Source organism: Gopherus flavomarginatus, chromosome 1 (assembly GCF_025201925.1).
Source record: "Gopherus flavomarginatus isolate rGopFla2 chromosome 1, rGopFla2.mat.asm, whole genome shotgun sequence".
Classification (NCBI taxonomy): domain Eukaryota; kingdom Metazoa; phylum Chordata; order Testudines; family Testudinidae; genus Gopherus; species Gopherus flavomarginatus.
Window position 1 is genome coordinate 98,443,397 of NC_066617.1, and position 21,121 is coordinate 98,464,517.

The 21,121-nt window shown below is 45.4% G+C and overlaps 1 protein-coding gene across 2 annotated transcripts in view; it reads right to left on the reverse strand.

Moving 5' to 3' along the window:
* CACNA1I (calcium voltage-gated channel subunit alpha1 I) overlaps positions 1-21,121 on the reverse strand; it is a 139,861-nt gene that overhangs the window by 1,930 nt on the left and 116,810 nt on the right. Inside the window, exons 26-34 of one of the 2 annotated variants that reach the window (XM_050916795.1) lie at positions 20,754-20,887; positions 19,652-19,722; positions 15,138-15,216; positions 14,102-14,223; positions 12,588-12,908; positions 10,665-10,811; positions 3,079-3,195; positions 2,171-2,339; positions 854-1,050 (exon numbers count right to left, since the gene is read on the reverse strand). In XM_050916795.1, coding sequence (XP_050772752.1) covers positions 854-1,050; positions 2,171-2,339; positions 3,079-3,195; positions 10,665-10,811; positions 12,588-12,908; positions 14,102-14,223; positions 15,138-15,216; positions 19,652-19,722; positions 20,754-20,887 — 1,357 coding nt within the window. The remainder of the gene's footprint in view (positions 1-853; positions 1,051-2,170; positions 2,340-3,078; positions 3,196-10,664; positions 10,812-12,587; positions 12,909-14,101; positions 14,224-15,137; positions 15,217-19,651; positions 19,723-20,753; positions 20,888-21,121) is intronic. The other variant, XM_050916784.1, reaches the window with a different exon arrangement.

A 21,121-nucleotide genomic window follows, 5' to 3' on the forward strand; every position in this document is an offset into this window, starting at 1 on the left:
TGTGTTGAACCCAAGGGCTAATGCCCTCTCTGCCACCAGGCCAAGTCCTTAAGTGGAAAGTGTTCTGTTGCCACTAGCAAGATCAGCACCAAACTTATAAAGAGGGGTGTCTGGGGCTACCTCTTTACACCTGCCATCCAAGCAGCAGGAGCCCAGGAGGCAACGCTCAGGAGCCAATGTGAACTCATGCCTACTTGGATCTAGACTGAGTCTGTCAAGCTAACTTGTGACCCAAACCAGGCCAGTGCATGTTTTCTGGAGGCACAGGGCCAGTGCCATCCAGCTCCTTCTTCCCTAGTACTCACTATGAATAACTCTTCAACCTAGTGTACTTTCTGTTCCCAGTAGTGATCTATCCCTTTGATGCCCCAGATCCAGTGAACTCTAGGCCACAGTTGCCAACTTTCATGTGGTATAAAAGCACCCCAACTTTCACAATAAGCCAAAAATCAAGCTAATCCCATTTCAAAACAAGGCCAAAACAAGCCAATCCCTAAGAACTCCAATACTCTATGTGACTAGATCCCCCCGGCGTGCAGTCTGGGGCTGTGGTGGGCCTGCTGTGCACCCCGACTCTCTCCCCACCTTGCCCCTGCTTGCCCTATCCTTGCCCCTACTTGCCGGGAGCCAGTTAAAAAAAAAGAAGCAACAAGCTACACCAAGCCTCAAGCTACAAGCCAAAAACTAGCCAACAAGCAACTCACAAGCCAGTTAAATCAAAAACAAGCCCAATTTGTGTTCTTATTTCTGTGGGTTTGGCGTGTCTGCTCAAGGCCCTTCTCCTCTCTTTCCTCCCCTCAGCTCCCTCTTTACTTGAGCCCCTATTGTGGTGGGTGGGAAGCAGGGCCCTTACCTGGTGGAGTAGTGAGCAGTTCACACTTGAGGATCGCAGTGATGCCCATGAACCCTGCAGAGAGATTTTAGGAAGGCTGCCTGGACAGGAAACCTTCTCCTGCCCAGTCTGGGTGGCAGAGATGGCTGGGTGGAAAAACTCCGCTGGTACAGGTAACAGTGGCCTGGATGTATCTGGAGAGAAGGGTCTGGGGGGAACTGGCAGAGTAGGGCAAGGAGGTGGAATGAAAACAGAAAAATAAGACCTGAAGAGTCCATTGATCCACTTTGGAGTCTCTGTTTCTACCAAGGTAAGGGTCCTGTAAGCCCTGTAAACTGAAGATGTTTAGTGACATGGATCCAGAATGCTGAGTGTTCACACATTCCATTGATCCCACTTTCCACGTAATTACCAGAGTTAGTAACAGACTCAGAAGCACTAACAGAGTTTGGAGCAACAGCCCAACAAGGAAATGGGGAACAACATGCCCTTCCCATAAATGTCCTTGGAGAAAAAGGCTGAGACACGATGGGCCAAAGTTAATCCAGGTGCAAATCCATTGAAGTCAATGGACTTACAGCTGGGCTCCTGCAGAGTAGCAGAAAAGGGAAATACACAAAAAGGTGACTGGGGAGCTCACTGGCCCCATAAGGCCAGAGACATGTGCTTAGAAGTGGAATTAGGACTCATGTTTCCAAGGCAGATGAAAGTACTGTACGGACTCTAGAGATAAGGAGCATGGCCTCAGGAGATGGTGGCACTGTCCACACTACAGAGTTAGCACAGTACATCCACCCAGTTGCTAGCTGACGTGACACTGGCTTTGAAGTCTTTGGGCCTCATTCTCATTTGCATCCTGCTCCAGCTGTCCAAAGGGACCTTAGTGTAAAAGATAGTCATGTTCTTTAAGACTGTGAACATCTGTCTGTTTAGGGCAACTCTGAGGAAAGATAATAGTCACTATAAAAGGTGCCAGAGAAACCAAGCAAGACCACACCAGCGCTTAATTTGTGCCATGGCTTGCCAGGACTGAATCCCGGCACCTCTAGGTTTGTCAGTTCATAGCCTCAGCACCTCTGAGCTTGCTGCATCAGTTGTGAATGTAAAACAATTGCTTGAGCCCCGGCACCTCTTTCATTACAAATTGAGCCCTGCACCATACTGAGATTGGCAAATTGAGAGTGAATTCTTCTTTAGTGAAATCCCGTATCACATCAACTGTATTCCTTACCAAAATAAAGCAGAGCCAGGTCAGACTAACTGAACCAGTCTGCACTGTCAGCAGAGCTAGCATCAAATGACCACACTGTCCAGGAGAATGGAGGGGACTTTCTTTACCTTGACTACTCTCATGCTTCAGCCAGGACTGGACGGGGTTGAAAGGGATTTTCTCCATTTCACACAAGCAACTTCCCGGAGTTGGAGAAGCACCTGTCGTTGTTAATGGGAAGAAACATTCCCCCAAATCTCCCATGTCCATGGAGTCAGGACTGTTCTGGCCATCCTGCTGAAAAAATCAGAGATATCTTTTGTGAAATTAAAAATCACACGGATGGGGTGAAGCTTCCTGAGCAAGCTCTGGAGATGGGGTGGATTTCAAAGATACCTGGGCAGTGCACGTTCATATTAGCAAATGGACATTCCAACGGGTTACACCCCCATCCCCATAAATATATTTCCAGTCAAAGCAAGCCATTGATAGCCGTGAAAGGAGCTGTAGCTTGCACCCCCCTCCGTGTTCTCATCAGATCTGTCTGAGTGATAAGTCTCTAGGGGAGGAGTTGCTGCTAAGTGTCTGACATTCACATTCTTCATGATCAGTAGGGGAATACACGGCACTCCAGGCCACACTGTGACAGAGGTACAGAGTGTGGCACATTAAGAGGAACATGTACCCGATCAGCTGGTGCTAATGGCCAACAGATGTTGTGGTCCTGTTCCAAGATGCAGGCCTCTCCCATGGTTTGTGCTGTGTGCACACAAGTTCTGTGATGGAACCTGTCTCAGACAGCATGGAGAAGTGAAGAGGAGAGGAGACACTCACCCCTTGTAACCTCCTCCACTGGGAAAAGCCAGACCCTCACAGGATTCACTCCCATGCCCTGAGTGAGAAATGGGTTCTTGCAAAACCACTGCTAGGAGGAATCATGGCTCTTTCAAGGAAGGATGTGTCATTCAGGGCCTGGGAGGATGTACACTCTTCCCACTGTGTATGCATATATCCCAAATACCTAGGATGCTCCTACCTTGGTCTCCTTAGGACTCAACTGACAGATGCTGCGATTGTCTAAATCATCCCCTAGCAGGATGGAAGAAGACTTGTCTGAGTTGAGGGATAAGGCTTCCATTTCAGCGAGCTGAACCTACAAGAGGAGAAAGAAGCTGTCACAGGATATGGCCTGAATCTATTTCTCAACCAATCCTGCTGTTTTAAGGCTGGATGGTGCAGGGAGAGAGCCCAGTACCTGAGACTGACTTAAAAAAACATTCCTTTATTTATACTATGTATTTCCTAACCCAGAGCTAGGCCTGGTGAGACAACCCACTTCTAGTAAAGCACGTAAATGAAAACTGGAGCTGCCAGGGACCAGTCCAGATGATGGGTTCCCTGATCAAGACTCCCCTGGTGTGAAAGATGGAGAGAGGAATCTAGAGTCTGTCCCAGGGTCAGAGTGTGGCACCAGGCTCCTCAAGTGTTGGGCTCACTGAGCCAGTGATAGGAGAGGACTTCCTTAGTCTGGGGATAATAGTCTGCCCCAGAGACAGAGCAGTGGGGAAGAATCCCATACACCAACAATTAGTTCGTGGCAAGCTGAGGTGTGAATCTACCCTACACTACGCTTTGGCAGATGGACTGTCCCTGTGGACCTGCTGCCATGCATTAACAGTTCATTAATCTAGTCCTCTCTGACCTTCAGCAGGGACCATGCAGACAGACAGCCCACATTAGGCTAGTGCGGGGTGGATTCACACCCCACCTCACTGCAAACTAAATGTTGTGTACACAACTCCCTAGTCTGGAGACAACAGAGTGTGCTCTGATGCTGGACGAGGAGAAGGCCCCCTCAGTCTGGGGCTAATGAAGATCGTCCTAGTTAAATAGCGTGAAGGCTCCTTCATGCCAGGGATAATCATGCCACTTTCAGTCCATGCCAGTTTCATGCTTTTGATTCTCTCTCACCTTAACTACTATAACCTATTCCCTTCTGGCCTCTCTGCTTCTTCTCTCTCTCACCTTTAATCTATTCAACACCTCAACTAATATCATCTTCTCCTCCCTGTTGCTTTATCTATGGCACCCCGTCCTCCATTCCCTTCATAGGCTTCCTCTTTCTTTATCGAGTGTAACAAAGCTCACCATTCTCAGCCTTCAGGCTCTGCACAGCTCTGCTCCTGCCTACATCTCTGTTCATTTCATCCCTCAACCCATTTTATACCCGACACTCCCCTCCCCAACCTTCTCTCCTTCCTTTGCCTTCTCCCATTTGCATCTCTCCTCTACTCTTGGAAAGCTTCTCCTTCTTCCTGTATGCCAAGCAGCCTCCCTCTCCTTCTTCAAACATCCTTCCTTCCCTCAGCCTTCCCCCACTGGTCTTTAGAGCAGAGCTAGCTCCTACTCCTGCACCTGATCCTTTATTGTTGTTGTATTTGCCTTATTTAGGGCTGCATGCTCCTCAGGACCGGGATCTTGTCCTCTTATGTGTTTGAACAGACCGGGTGCACCAGTGGCACTATGTAAATAACAATAAGTTGATGATTTGATGATATGACCCCTTCAGGCTGGAAGTTTAGTGGTCTTTGCCAGTGTCAGTGATTGGAAGAGGACTCCTTCAGCGTGATAATTCACTTGTAATAAACAAAAGAAAAAACCTGATGTACATTTTTAAAGAGACCTGACATCCATAGACATTAGGTTGTTCCAACACAAGAACACCATGTTGTATAACTGCTCCTTTTGCTCAAATACAAAAGCCACCAACTCAGAGCATTAACAAACTCAGAAACCCACAACTGCATTATGTCAAACATGCTACTCAGCAACCAGTCAACAACAGTTTATGGTCTAGAAAGCACAGTCTGAATCCGGCCCCATTCAACATGTGTGCTCATCCATGATGTATAAGCAAACATTTCATCAAAACAATCTTAACTCTGTCCCTATAGGCATGTAAGTATGAAATAGGAAAAAATCTGAAACCACCTCCTTCAAACATAACAAAGCATTTCAGATCATCAGTGACCACAAACACAAGAATATTTTACTCTTTGTTGAACTGCTATTCTGCAAATCTGTCCACCTTGCAGTCTACACAAAAAGACATACTTAACAAAGTCATAAATAGACAATGAACAGGCTTGAAGCCTGTTCACCATTTTTCATTGACAAACGCTGGGCTGCGGATTAAACACTCCATGGACCATCAATACAAATTGCTAGCGTGTACGCAAACCTGATAAAGACAGAAAATGAAATGACAGCAATGACATGAAAAGAGAACAACTTTGTGGTGAGGAAGGGTCTTCTTATATTTTAATATTACAACTTCTGTAGACTACAGACTACTTAGAACTCTCCTGAATAAGGTTGATGAAGTAAAAATGAAATGATGACAGTGGGCAGTTCACTATATCAGTAGATTGGTCTAAAAAATTCAAAGATGGCCACATGCATAGTCACCGAACTTCTTATATCCCTTAGAAAAATGACTAGATCCAGACATAACAAATTATAGAGTCATAGAGTTCAAGGCCAGAAGGGGCCACCAGATCATCCCTTTGAAAATAGGGAAGTCGTCATGACAATCTTTGTGTGAAGAACTGTTTTGAAAACAAGGCTTCAGGGGTTGAGTCCTGCAAAATGTTGAGTAGAGCTGAGCAAAATCTTTTGACCAACCTTTTTTTTGGGTGAAAAATGCAGATTTAGCAACACTGAAACATTTTGCAAATTTGTGTCCACTTCACCAAACTGTTTATATAAAAAAATCCCTCCCCTGCAAAATTCCCCAAAAGTTGAAGTGTTTCATTTTGACATTTTCAAGTTTCCTGATCAAAATGACTTTTTGTTTAGAAATTTCCTTCAATTTATTTTTTTTACACATGCAAATACATTTTAAAAGCTGCTCGAAATCAAAACAAATCATTTTGTTCAATCCAAAACACTTTTTTTTTTACTTTTCAATTTGCTTAAAATTTTGGTTTGGGGTCACTCAAAACAAATTTTTTTTGAAACACCAGCAAACCCAAAACCTCACTATCTGCATGGCTCTAGTGCTGAACACTCTTGCTTGACAGAGCAGAACGCTTAGCACATACTTAAGAACTTTAAGCATGTGTAGTGTTTTGGGTGGATTGAGCTGGAGCACTTAGTACACTGCTGGATCAAGCCCTAGATAATAAGGGAACAACTTGAAGGCTGTAGGCAAGTGCTGTCACGGGGCAGGTTTCAACGTGTTTTGGCGTGGTGCTTCCTTATAATTTTGATGAAGTGCACACATGTTGAATAGGGCCAGATGAAGAATGTGCTCTGTCTGTTTCCATTTTGATTGATTACTCTACAGTGTGTTTGAAATGTCTGTGTACATCCTAGATTTTTAAGGTTAGTGGTTGTGTTTGGACAGCCTTTAGTGTTGCACAGCTTAGTGTTCTTCTGGTGGAATTTCCTTGTTGTTCTTCACAAAAGTTTTATACTATGTAATTATGGATAAAAAATAACGATACATGTATCTGCTTAAAACGTTGAACTTAAATTTTACTTTAATATGATTTAGAAAATAAAAATATCTAAATTTTAATGCTAAATTGTTCCTGCATGAGTTGATCAATAATTTCCTTTAAATTCCAGAATGTATTTATATGAATCAAAAATATCAACTTTGGAAAATAATTTATAATTCTAAAGTGGTTATTGGAACTTTTTTAAAATTACAAATCAATTCTTTCACAGTTGTTTTTACTTTCCTCATTTCTCATGCTCCAAACCTTGATTCCTGCTTCTTCTCCCAGTTTTGCATCCCTGTAGACTTTCTGAAGTCCACAGAATCTGCTGCAGACCTTAACAGGTCTGCAGGAACCACTGACCCAATGTGGAATCTACTAATGTTCACAGCAGATCCTTCAGACTTCAAAAAGTCTGCAGGGAAGAATATCTGGGATCAGAAGTTGGAATCAAGGTATGGAACTTGGGGAAGCTGAGAAGTAAGGGGCAGATGACTCAAAAGAAGACCCAAGTGAGGCCAGAGAAATTTTGCTGAGCTTAGCAGCTTTGCTGACATGCTGAGCTGAGGCAGGCGTGGGAGACCCTGGGGACTCATAGGATGTCTGTAGGGTTAGCGGGAATGCTCAAGACTACTGCTGGTTGTCACCTACCCATAATTCAGCTGCATACAGCAGCACATACATAGTAATGATGCTCATGAAAATCCATGATTCATCATCTTTCCCTTTAGCCTTATTTCTTTCCCTTTCCCTGGACTTGGATTCTAAAGTTTTATTACCACGGGGGAAGATGCCACCACAAGTACCCTTTGTGGCTGTGAAAATTCTGCCACTCTACCACTTGGTGGTGGTGTGGTGATTTTGCTGTCGACCTTCCTGCATGAGAGGGTGGGGAAATTCTCCTGCCACCTGCCTCCCCATGCATGATGCTGAAGATTATAGCCAAGATTTTCAAGTGATTTTGGGTGCCTCACTTTTTGGGTACCCACCCTGGGAAGCCTTAAATGGGCCTGATTAACAGAAAGTGCTTAGCACTCACTCTCTAAATATCAGGCCCCTTGAAGGGCCTTGAGTTGGGCACCCAAAAATGCAGGCACTCGAAATTACTAGTCACCTGAGTATACCACCACATGCCCCCTGTGGATGAGGTCTTGAAGACTCAGCAATTGGAAAAGAATAGCAGCATCTGGCTATCGCTTCCTCTGAGGGAGACTCATTGAGAAGGCTGTGGCTGGGAGGAGAAGGCCTGGTGCCTTGGACCCAGGGGCATGAAGCTAATCCATTGTTTGCTTTATGTACAGAGGAGAGAGTAATCTACCAATGAAGGCTCTTGACACTCTAACTTTGCTAACTCATTTCAACCAGTAAAACTATAGAATGCAAATTAACTAGACAGGGAATGGTGATGATTGGTTGTGTTACCACTGATATCACACTGACATTATATAAGAATAACCTGAGCTATTGACACAACTCTAACCACAATCATAACAGTTAGGTACAACAATTGTTAAAAATTTTACTTAATTACAACCTAATTTCTTTCAGACTTTTCAGTGAGTTTTAATGGAAAATCCAAGGTTTAGGGAAGGATTTTCAAAAGCACCTAGAAGTGATTTAGGAGCACAAGTCTCATGGAATGTCCATGGGACTTGTGCTCCTAAGTCCTTTATGTGATTTTGAAACTCACATCCTTAGTAAGAAGCCATTTTTAGCTAGAAGGATCCCCTCCAAAAAAAAGAGACTCAAAAACTTCCTTAATGGGCCAATTTTTAATTAATTTTAACTAGGGCTGTCAAGCGATTAAAAAAATTAATCACGATTAATCGCATGATTAAAAAAATTAATCACAATTAATCGTGCTGTTAAACAATAATACAACAATAATACCATTTATTTAATTTTTTTTTGTTTTCTACATTTTCAAATATATTTATTTCAATTACAACACAGAACACAAAGTGCACAGTGCTCAGTTAATATTTATTTTTGATTTGCACTGTAAAAGACAAAAGAAATAGTATTTTTCAATTCCCCCATTGCAAGTACTGAAGTGAAATCTATTTATCAAGAAAGTTGAATTTACAAATATAGAATTGTGTAAAAAAAAATCCTGCATTCAAAAATGAAACAATATAAAGCTTTAGAGCCTACAGGTCCATTCAGTCCTACTTCTTGTTCAGTCAATCGCTCAGACAAAGAAGTTTGTTGACATTTGCAGGAGATAATGCTGCCTGTTTCTTGTTTACAATGTCACCTGAAAGTGAGAACAGGCGTTCGCATGGCACTGTTGTAGCCGGCGTTGCAAGATATTTACGTGCCAAATGCACTAAAGATTTGTATGTCCCTTTGTGCTTCAATCACCATTCCAGAGGACATGCATCCATGCTGATGACTTTTAAGACTTCGGAAAGCATGCTCCACACCTCATCCCTCTCATATTTTGGAAGGCACTTTAGATTCTTAAATCTTGGGTCGAGTGCTATAGCTATCTTTAGAAATCTCACATTGGTACCTTCTTTGTGTTTTGTCAGATCTGCAGTGAAAGTGTTCTTAAAAGAAACAACATGTGTTGGCCCATCATCTGAGCCTGCTATAATATGAAATATATGGCAGAATGCGGGTAAAACAGAGCAGGAGACATACAATTCTCCCCCAAAGAGTTCAGTCACAAATTAAAACATTTTTTTAACAAGCATCATCAGCATGGAAGCGTGTCCTCTGGAATGGTGGCCGAACCATGAAGGGGCATATGAATGTTTAGCGTATCTGGCACTATCTGGCGTACCTTGCAATACTGGCTACAAAAGTGCCATGCGAACGTTTGTTCTCACTTTCAGGTGATATGGTAAATAATAAGCAGGCACCATTATGTCCCATAAATGTAAACAAACTTGTTTGAGTGATTGGCTGAACAAGAAGTAGGACTGAGTGGACTTGTAGGCTCAAAAGTTTCACATTGTTTTGTTTTTTAATGCAATTATGTAACAAAAATAATCTATATTTGTAAATTGCACTTTCACAATAAAGAGATTGCACTACATTACTTATATATGGTGATTTGAAAAATACTATCTTTTGTTTATCATTTTTAGAGTGCAAATATTAGTAATAAAAATAATAATATAAAGTGAGCACGGTAGACTTTGTATTCTGTGTTGTACTTGAAATCAATATATTTGAAAATGTAGAAAAACGTCCAAAAATATTTAATAAATTTCACTTGGTATTCTATTGCTTAACAGTGTGATTAAAACTGCAATTAATCATGATTAACTTTTTAAACTGCGATTCATTTTTTTGAGTTAATCGTATGAGTTAACTGCAATTAATCAACAACTCTAATTTTAACTCAAACTAATTAACAGATTTACTTGAAAATCCAATCTTTCCTCACTGATTATGGCCCAAATTAATCAATGCATTTAACCACGTGCTTAACTCCCATAGACATCAATGGGACTTCAGAAAGCATATGCTTAAAGTTAAGCATAGGCTTAAATGCTCTGAGAATTGGGCCCTGAGTGCTGAAAATCTAGGGAAGATACACTATGTCCTTCACGTATCAGAGGGGTAGCCGTGCTAGTCTGGATCTGTAAAAGCTGCAAAGAATCCTGTGGCACCTTATAGACTGACAGACGTTTTGGAGCATGAGCTTTTGTGGGTGAATACCCACTTCATCGGATGTATGTACATACATCTGAGGAAGTGGGTATTCACCCACGAAAGCTCATGCTCCAGAACGTCTGTTAGTCTATAAGGTGTCACAGGATTCTTTGCTGCTTTTATGTTCTTCACATAAACAAATCTCTTCTTTAAGTGAAAAACTGAATGCAACTGGGGAGGCTACTGTACCGCAGCCATGATATCTCCATCTCTAGTTCATTCTCTCCTATCATCCTTCCTGCTACATCTGCCTTTCCTTCCTGCTTTCTACCAGTACATACGTGCCTCCCATTGCTTAGGAGGAGAGGCCAATATCAGAAATTCACTGTAGTAACAAAGGTCAAAGCTTCTTTCTAAACAATCTGTGGAGCTCTCCTCAGGGAAACCTCAAGTGTATGATCATGTGTGTGTGTACTAGGGGGTTCCCTCCCCATCCTCGCACGCAGGTTACCTCTTGCTTGTCATGGTTACACTTCTCGCACATGGCCGGCGAGGAGTAATGATGGAAGACGGAGCCCGATAGGTTATCGATGATCATTAACTCCCCGTCGAAGGAGTCCTTAATAATTAAAGAGACACTGTCCAGCCATAAGTTCTCCTAGGGGACAAGAAAGGGGGAGGATGGGAGAAATTATTTAAAGAACCCAGACTTTTTTGCTTTAATATGCTCTGAGAATTTAGGGCCAGATTCTGCCATCCTTACTCAGGGGGAGTAGCACTTCACTCTATGAGCAAGCTCGCTCAAGTCAGTGAGGCTGGACATGGAGAAAGGTGTCACTTAATGTGAGTGATGGTGGCAGAATCCAGCACGTAGGACTTGTCTACACTAGTAACACTACAGATGTGCCACTGCAGTGCTTCAGTGTAGACCAGTGGATTACGACCTGTGGTCCATGGACCCCTGGGGGTCCTCAGACTATGTCTAAGGGGTCTGTGAAAGGTTGTCATTACCACAGAACAGTGGTTTTCAACCTGTGGTTCACAGACCCCTGGGGATCTGCAGACTATGTCTACGATTTCCATAGAGATTCGTGCTTCCATTTGAAATTTTGTAGGGGTCCACAAATGAAGAAAGGTTGAAAACCCCTGGTGTAGACACTACCTATGCTGACAGGAGGGGTTCTCCCATTGGTGTAAGTAACCCACCTCCCTGAGGGTATGTCTACACTACCCACCAGATTGGCAGGCAGCAATCGATCCAGTGGGGGTTGATTTATTGCATCTAATCTAGATGCAATAAATCAATCCCCAAGCGCTCTCCTGTTGACTCCTGTACTCCACCGCTGCGAGAGGCACAGGTGGCAGGGGCGGCTCCAGGCACTAGCGCAGCAAGTGCATGCCTGGGGTGGCAAGCCGCGGGAGGCAGTGTGCTGGTCGCTGTGAGGGCGGTAGTCAGGCATCCTTCGGTGGTGTGCCTGCAGGAGGTCTGCTGGTCCCACGGCTTCAGCGGCAATTCGGCAGCGGGTACACCGAAGCCACGGGACCAGCAGATCATCCACAGAAATGACACTGAATCTGCGTGGCCGCAGACCGCCCGCAGGTGTGCTACCAAAGGCCGCCTGACTGCCATGCTTGAGGCGGCAAAAAACATAGAGCCACCCCTGGCAGGTGGAGTTGACAGGGGACCAGCAGCAGTCAACTCACTGCGATGAAGACACCACGGTAAGTCGATCCGAGTACGTCGACTTCAGCTACATTATTCACGTAGCTGAAATTGAGTAACTTAGATCGATCCCGCCCCACCAGTGTAGACCAGGCCTAAGAGGTGGTAGCTTGGTCTGTGGAAGACTTCTTCCATCGACCTAGCATTGTCTATGCCGGGGGTTAGGCATAGCTACATTGCTCAGGGGAGTGGTTTTTTCACACTCCCTAATCGATGAAGCTGGGTTGACTTAGCTTTTTAGTTAGACCAGGCCTTAGTGTTCGTGTGAAATGGAGGGACTAAAATCACTAGTTGCCAGTGCAGACAGGCACTGCATAAGCTTCGCTTCCAGCTCTGCCAATGCACCTCAATCCTGCACTGCACCATTTCCTGCTATTCCAATCCTGAGCTCCCTACACAAAATACTCTGCTAATGCACCTTAACCTTGACCTGCAGCACCCTTCCTATCATAATCCTGAGCTTTCTGCACAGCTCTGATAATGCACCTCCAACCTGTCCTGCAGTACCCCCTGCACCCCTTGCTATTCCAGTCCTGGCACCACACAACTCCACCAATGCACTGGTATAACCCAATTCACCCAAGCTAGACCCGAATGCAAACCAGTCACCAGTCTGTATCCCGTTACTAAGCCTTAAATCATCTAGACTGCCCTCCTTCTCCCCACTCCAGCCTGCTGCAGTCTTGCTGGTAAGTACAAAAGTTTACCTACCTGTGCTGGAGAGAAACATCGCATGCACAGACGTCCCTCAGGGTCCACTCTCCCATCTCCTCCACCCTGTCCTGAGCTATGGGAGCTCACGCTGCGGGGGCAGAGCCCATGTGCCATCTCAAGCTCAATCTCGGCATCCATTTCTGCATCCTCCTGCGCCTCCTTGTTGCTGTCATCGAGGTGTTTCATGAGCACAGCTACCACCACGTTGATGAGGACGAATTGTGCTGTGAGCACGAAGCTGACAAAGTAGAGCGGTGAGATGAACTGCAGGTTGCTGAGGCAACTCCGGTCATCATGGGTGCAGTCCCGCAGGGTATCCTTGAGGAAAGGGCAGGTGTAAGAGGAAGTGGTGGGAAAAAGGAGGGAAGAACTAGAGTAAGAATTTAAATTTGGCTGCTCCCTCAGTCAAAAAACACAGAATCCAATGCCAGGCAGGACTAAGGTCTTCCAATACCCGGTGCTGTCTGAGCATGTGGGATCCTCAGTGCCCGGTGCCCCCAGCAAAACAGGAAAACCATCACATTTGACAATCTCTGCTCAGTGCTCCAGAAACAGATGCCCTCTTCCCCATAGGCCTAGGGAGAAAATTCCTTCCAGACCCACAAATGTAATCATTTTAATCCTGCAAGTGTGAGCAAGAGTCATTGTAACCAAATGCCTAATCCCCTTCATCTCCCAAAGACACTGCCCATGTCCAAAGAATTGCCCATTCCCCCCTTGAATCCCTGTGAGCTATTTAATTTGGAGCAATATGATTTGAAAACTGATCTGCCTGAGGTTTCTAAATCACATGCCATTCCCACTGCAGCTCCAGGTGTGTGTCATACCAAATGCACCCCCGACTCAACCTGGGAGAAGGGGCTAGAGTGGTGATGGCAGTGAATCTCCCATCTCAGGATGGCCACACTGTTGTCCTGCTCCTTGAAGAGAGAGTTTGCACTACTCAGCCAGCTGCCTGCAAGACTAGATGGGCCAATAGCCTGATCGAGTCTAGCAGGAGGTAGGATCCTGGACTAGATGGGCCAGTGGTCTGAACTGGCAAGCCAACATCTACATTTCCCCATCATCTAGCTCCTGTGAAAACAGTTCTTGTCAGAAAACGGGGCCTGCAACAGACCCAGTCTCCAGGCCCCCTAATGAGTGCAGCTGGCCTGTAGTAGATTGCCTAATAGGTTACACTGTCTGACTGACCGGAAGAGTCAGAAGACTGGCTCTTAAACCCAGCAGCAGCTGCTGCTTTAAGTATTTGTCCCTGGCTGCAACAGCTGCTGTCTTGGACCCAGCCCTGCTCCTACCTAGCCTGACTCTAAGTAATCCAGTTTTGACCCTGTGCCCTGACTCCTGACTCCGGCTGTGACCCTTGGCTCTGGCATTGGGCCTCTGACTCTGGGTCTGACGCCCACTCTAACCCCTAGGCATTGCCACCCATGTCCCAGTCACTGACAGTTCAAAGCAGTGCTGATCCCTCCCACTCCAGCGTAGAATTTCTCCTTCTCGGAGGCCCATGTTACCTTCATGATTCCATTCCAGTTGTCGCCAGTGGAGACTTGGAAGAGCGTGAGGAAGGCCATCCCAAAGTTCTCAAACGTGGCATGGCGGCTCATGCCCTCACAGGGATTCTCGTCATTGCACACTGCAAAAGAAGGGATTTATAATTGTGCAATGGGTATGTTCCTAGCTCTCAGAGTGTACCAGCGACTCAGAATAAGATCCTGTGACCATTCCATTCTGAGTTTATTGGCTTCACATCCAGAAGTCTGCACTCGGTGGCTCCAGTCTATAGTCTCATGGGCTGGGTCCATGATAGTAATGACCAATGGTTGGACATCATCTAGGAGTATCAGAATAATCACTCCAACCCCAGGATATCAATAAGCATAACTCATTTCCCAGGGATGTCTCCCAGCATGCTTAACAGTCCAAAACATAGTTCTCCCTTACCCCATGGCTGCTGATCCATGCCTGCAAGCTTGCTGTGCTGGCACCATCCATTAAAATGAAGGGATTTTGAGGTTGTACCTGCTACAGTCAGCAGCATAGCAAGTGCCTGTGAGCTAGATGTACTCGGCATACTAGTGAGAGTGGTAAAATGCTACTCCCAGAACACCCAGCAGTAGTCACTTGATCAAGGGCCTAATCCTCTTGGTGTGAAAGAAGATATCTTGCCCCTCTTCATGTACTTGGCTGAAAGTTTTGTCCATTGATACATGTCAACATGGACTAGAGGAGTGCATGAACTTCTCCTGAGTCTTCCCTGTAGCCATTTGGCTGGTATTGGGACAGATAGGAGCTGATTTACTGAGGCAGTGAATGGAAAGCAAAGATTTAAGAATGAGAGAAAGCCATCTATCTCTCTCATTCTGAGACAGGTTTTTTTGAAAGGCTGAAATTCCTATCATGGCAAATATCCAGAGAGGAGGAAAAGGTCATCAGAGTACCCAGCCTTTTCATTAAATCAGAACAGGGCCTGCTGCAATATGGGAAACTGACTTTTTTTTTTTTGCAATTCTGTGGCTCACGCAAGAGCGTGGCACACTTGAAACTTACCCAGCTTCCCAAAGAGCTCCACTCCTAGAGCAGCGTAGATGAAAAAGAGGAGCATGAAGAGCAGTCCGAGGTTCCCCACCTGAAACCAAACCAAACCATATCAGACTACCCCAAGCCAAGCCAGGTGAGACTGAATATCAGGCCAAGCCAGATAGCATCACTCAAGCAGCAGCAACAGAACACCATCAAATATTTCCACTCCAAAACCTTTAGGAACTTCACGCACACAACCACTCAGAACCTGGGAAGTCACCAGTGAAGCCACCAGTCATGCTCATAGCAACCCCATCTCCAGGGCCGGCTCCAGGCATCAGCTTAGCAAGCAGGTGCTTGGGGCAGCCACTCCAGAGAGGGGCGGCAGGTCCAGCTATTCGGTGGCAATTCAGCAGAGGGTCCCTCACTCCCGGTCGGAGCGAAGGACCTCCCGCTGAATTGCCGCAGATCGCGATCGTGGCTTTTTTTTTTTTGGCTGCTTGGGGTGGCAAAACCCCTGGAGCCGGCCCTGCTCATCTCCCCAGGCCTTCCTACCCAAACATCATAACCCCCACAGCCACTCACAGCCACCACAGCTCCTTTCATTTGTAGCCTATAGCCAGTCATCCAGTTCCTCACAATCCCACCCCTCAGACTTCAAGCCCAGAGAGATGAAGATAATCACATTTAGGCACACATGGTATCGTGAAGCCTATCACACGTGACAAAGTATGAGTCGAGAGTAAAATTTTACCCCGGAGAGCCTCCTTCCCCAGCTCCCCCTCAGTGTTGCTGCCTGGTGCATTGTGGGAGTCAAGGTACTAGTCAAATGTGGGGGCAGAAGAGGGTGAGAGCAGGTCTATCAGCGAGCACCATGGGAGTAGGCATGCAGCAAGGGGCAGAAGGAATGAACTAGGCCCTCCTGACGTGTGATGGGAGGGGAACAAGGGAGAAGAGAGACTGCAGGGACTCAAGTAGGGGACTAGGCCTATGTATGAGGAGCTTGGAATGGAAGGAGCAGGTAGCCTGTGGAAGAGAGCCCAGTTTCTATGCCCCCAGCTATTGGCACTTGCAGGGTTTCCCATGGGGCTGCTGTCTGGTGCACCACGGGAGCTGTGCCAGCAGTAGCAGGGGAAATCACTCCCCTGTTATCCCTCCCCAGTATCCCTACTTGCCTCTCCTAATCCTGGCTCCGTTGTCTGCAGTGGGGAGTGTGAGGAACAGGACAGTGTGCCCAGAAGGTAGACTGGGCAGCTACTGGGAAGTAGCTGATGTCAGCTGGCAGCTCTGTGGGCAGAGCTAGGCGAGGTGCTGATGAAGGAGGGGAGTAACTCTGATCTGGTTACATTTAAAAATTTGAAAAGCAGCCTGTGTGTGAGATGTCAGCACATGTGTGTGTGCGCTTGTGCATACACAGTGAAGTGGGGAGGAGGGTTCTAGCCACAGGAAAATGAAAAAAGCTGAGATGCTCAGGGATAAATTTCCAAAAGGGATTTTTTTTTAAATTACATATTTATTCACTTTTCAGAATGGTTGCAGAGTAACAAAGACAGGCAGGGGATTCAAATAGGACAGCCAGAGAAGCCTTCCATGCCATTAGCAAGTCAAAATCATTGATGACTCTGCTCTATAATATAAAGAGAAAGGTCTAGAGGAGAAGAGAGTGCCAGGGAAAGGAGAGATTGTTTTAAAACACTTCTTCTGCCAATGTTAATAAATCCTGGAGAAAAATAACATTATGGATAATTTAATTGTCCCATGAAGAGTTAGTGTGTAAAATATAGAGACTAAATTAAATCATTTAAATGTGGAACAGAGGGGTTTTAGTATTGCCTTAAGAGCACATTTTAATACAATTTTGACTGTGGCTATCAGGAAGTTTAGACTTGAAATTAAATGAAGGTTTCTAACCATCAGAGGAGTGAGTGAAGTTCTGGAACAGCCTTCCAAGGGGAGTAGAGGGGGCAAAAGACATATCTGGCTTCAAGACTAAGCTTGATAAGTTTATGGAGGGGATAGTATGATGGGATAGCATAATTTTGGCAATTAATTTGTCTTTGACTACTAGCAGTAAATATGCCCAGTGGCTTGTGATGGGATGTTAGACGGGATAGGATCTGAGTTACTACAGAGAATTCTTTCCTGGGTGCTGGCTGGTGAGTCTTGCCCACATGCTCAGGGTTTAGCTGATCCCCATATTTGGGGTTGGGAAGGAATTTTCCTCCAGGGCAGATTGGCAGAAGCCCTGGGGGGTTTTCGCCTTCCTCTGCAGCATGGGGCACGGGTCACTTGCTGGAAGATTCTCTCTCTGTACCTTGAAGTCTTTAAACCACGATTTGAGGACTTCAATGGCTCAGACACAGGTTTGATACAGGAGTGGGTGGGTGAGATTCTGTGGCCTGCGCTGTGCAGGAGGTCAGACTAGATGATCATAATGGTCCCTTCTGATCTTAAAGTCTATGAGTCTATGATTCTTAGTCAACCTTTCCCTATTACAGAATCAAGGGCCATCAGATAGGAAGGTCCTGACTAGACTCCTTCCATGCTGGAAATTCCTACTGGAAATTCCTGGATCCAGTACTCTTTGCAAGGGGGCACCTTCTTTTAATAGTTGTTTGTGTGTGTGCAGGGGCAGATATTAAGAACTCTTGCTTAGCAGTGAGGTTCTTTGGTGAAATAATGTGAAACACCCAGGATTTATCAAGCATGGAAGAATGGTGACCTTGTGACCAAGGTATTGCCTTGGGATTCAGAAGATCTGGGTTCAATTCTTAGCTGTGCCCCAGAATCCCTAAGTGACCCTAAGTAACTTAACTGCAGTTCTGTGGCTTGGTTTCCCCATCTGTAAAATGGAGAAAATAGCACTGACTTCGTTTAGTTAGGCTGTAAACTCTTTGAGACAGGGGCTGTCTCTTATTCTGCATATTATACATAAGTGATAAAAGGTTTAGAAAATCTGACCCATGAGGAAAGGTTAAAAAAACTGGGCCTGGTTAGTCCTGAGAAAAGACGACTGAGGGAGGACCTGATAACAGTCTTCAAATATGTTAAAGGCTGTTATTAAGAGGACAGTGACCACTTGCTCTCCATGTCCCCTGAAGGACTAGTAATCAGCTTAATCTGCAGCAGGGAGATTTAAGTTAGATATATGGAAAAACTTTCTAACTATCAGGGTAGTTAAGAACTGGAACAGGTTACCAAGGAAGCCTGCGGTATCCCTGTCATTGGAAGGTTTTAAGAACAGGTTGGACAAACACCTGTCAGGGTTTCTCTACGTTTCCTTGGTCTTGCCTCAGCACATGGGACTGGACAGGATGGACTCTCTAAGTTCCTTCCAGCCCTACATCTCTATGATGCTATTAGAGCATCTAGCACAATAGGGCCCTGGTCTAAACTGGGGCCCCTCACTGCGACTGTGATAAATAAATAATCTCAATAAATAGAGGGAAGTCAGATGAAGCCCAGAATTCAGTGAAGACTGGAAACTGCGTTTCCATCTCGTTCTTGTGCCAGGTGATTTCCTTTAATTCAGATGGACATGGTTTAGTGACAAAAATATCAGAATTAAGTTCCTTGTGTAACTGCTCGTGCTGTCCCCAGATTAATTTTCAGCCCGGCCTCATTCACAAACACTGGTGTATTACCTGATAAATCAGCTGACAAATGCCTGTGCATTTCGATATCAGATAAGATTACTGTCTGTTCTGGGCCTGCCAGAGGAATGATCTGATCTATGATCAATAGAGCTACTTGGTGCCATTATTTCTTCCTTAACATGTCTCTCTGGAGGATCCAAAAGAGAAAAGAACTGTCTCTCTGGCTGCTCATCCATCACGGGGGCTTCTCTCAGCAGGTCTGATGCCTGCATGAAGTGGTGCATGAATAACTCATTTCAAAACAGCTGCCACTCACAGTTTGTGAAATCCTTCCATCTAGCTGCCTTTCAGGAGGCATTTAGCTGTATGCTGTACAAGCCACCACAGGTAGCGTTACTGTGTCTCGTGGGATGAGAGGCTCAAAATCATTTGCGGACCAAGGAGGAGAAGAGGGAAATGGAAAGCAAGCAAGCAGGCGGCAGCAGAGGTGAAACAAGCACAGCATGGAAGAGAACAGTGGAAAGGGAGCACAAGTGGGAAAGAATGAGAGGGTCACAGAAGAGACACTTGAACATCTGCTTTCTCCCTAAAATGGCCACAGTTTGCTCTCCATCCTCATGGCAAACGAGTTTGAGGAAAGTGACAGTAGCAAGGGGGAAGGGGCAGCCAGAAATAAAGCAGGAAAGCAGCTCTCACCCAGGAATGGAGCATTGCTTTATTCAGTAACACCATGGGGGGATAAAGTCATGAGCAGACAAGGCCAGAAAGAAATGAATGTAACCACGTGACATTTCGACAGGAGCACGACCCTCTGGCACATCGTGCCACTATCTTAAAGACCTCAGCAGACACCGTCTCTCTGATTCTAGGCACGCTCAGGGAAATGAACTAATGGAAAGACTGGTGCACAAAAGGGGCATCTTTCTAGTAGCTGGTTTCTTTTACCTGCGGTAGAGCTTGCACAACTGTGTCCAGTAACGCCCGCATTCCTGTCGCCATCTTCAGCAGCTTCAGCACTGGTACCAGAACCAAAACAAAAGTGTCCCTCAGTGCTGGGACTCAAGGGAGAGAAATCTGCTCCCAATATGCCAGGACAACTGGAAGGAGCACACCAGGCAGGTGTTCTGCCACTCTCCTCCATTGTAAAACTGACCCACCAACCTCTCGCTCCTTCTCCAACTGGCCATTTTCCATCCACGCCCCGCCCCCACGCTCCCCCATATGGTCCCTTCCATTCGAACTCATCCCTCTGCATACTAATGACCCCTTCTCTCTCATTCCATGCCCACTCTGGTCTCTTCCATCCTATCCCCATACATCCTGCACACTGGCCCTCCCTTTCCCAACACCACACATCACCAATCTCTCCTACTCCAATTCCATATCCTTCTACACCTGCTTCATTCCCTCCTTCATCTCCTTTTTGCAAATACAGCTTTGCAAGTATTCGCCCTCATCACTGAAAATCTGTCCTCTCCAGTGCAAATCGTATAGGCCCTTGGTCTTTTCTGTAAAAATTACAGCAATATTTGCATTACAAAAGAAAAGAAGAAATAATTTGTTTCTCACAAAATCTGCCAATTGTTTTGGTCCCTCTCACAAAGTGAAAGCCACTACTGCTTTCCTGGACAAAGGTGCATCTAAATGTCAAATTGAGGGCAATCAGGAGAAAGCCTAAAGGATTGTCTACATATAAAAATCAATCAGGAATAAGGTGGCGGATTAACTATTTCTGATTAAACTCCATGTGTGGATGCTCTTATTCTGGAATAAAAGTGCTTTGTTCTGAATAAACGTAATCTGAAATGGATTAAGCTAATTCAGAATAAGGCACTTTTATTCCGGAATAAGAGCGTCCACACACAGAGTTAATCTAGAATAGCTATTCCAGAATAACTGCTCTTGTAATCAAGCCCTGAGTTTCTATGGCCATCCAAGATTAGATATGAGAAGCCAATGGTGAAATGGCATCATTGGCAGCCCTCAGTGCGTTCTGTCCCATCTAGGGGTGTCTGTGCCCCACGTCTCCCTCCAGTGTCTCTCTCACCCCGGGCAATGCGCAGCACCCTCATGATGCGGATGATAGTGGGGTTGATGGGAAGAGCTGCATTGATTTCAATCTCCTCCAGCGTGATGCCCATGACAGATAGCAGCACAATGGCCAGGTCCAGCTGGTTCCACCTTAAAAAAATAAAGGAGGGGGAAGAAAGGAGCTTTCCTGTGTGACTGACAGGAGAATGTGAATTCATTATATTTTAAATATAAAGTAAAATAAAATCATCCAAATCAGTGAATCGGAGGCCTCACTGTGACGGTTAGAGCCTAATATGACTGGATGTCATTTATTCTACTCCCTTCTACTCTGCTTCCTGGACCAATCAGCAGACTCCAACAAGAGGAAGGGTTGGATAACTC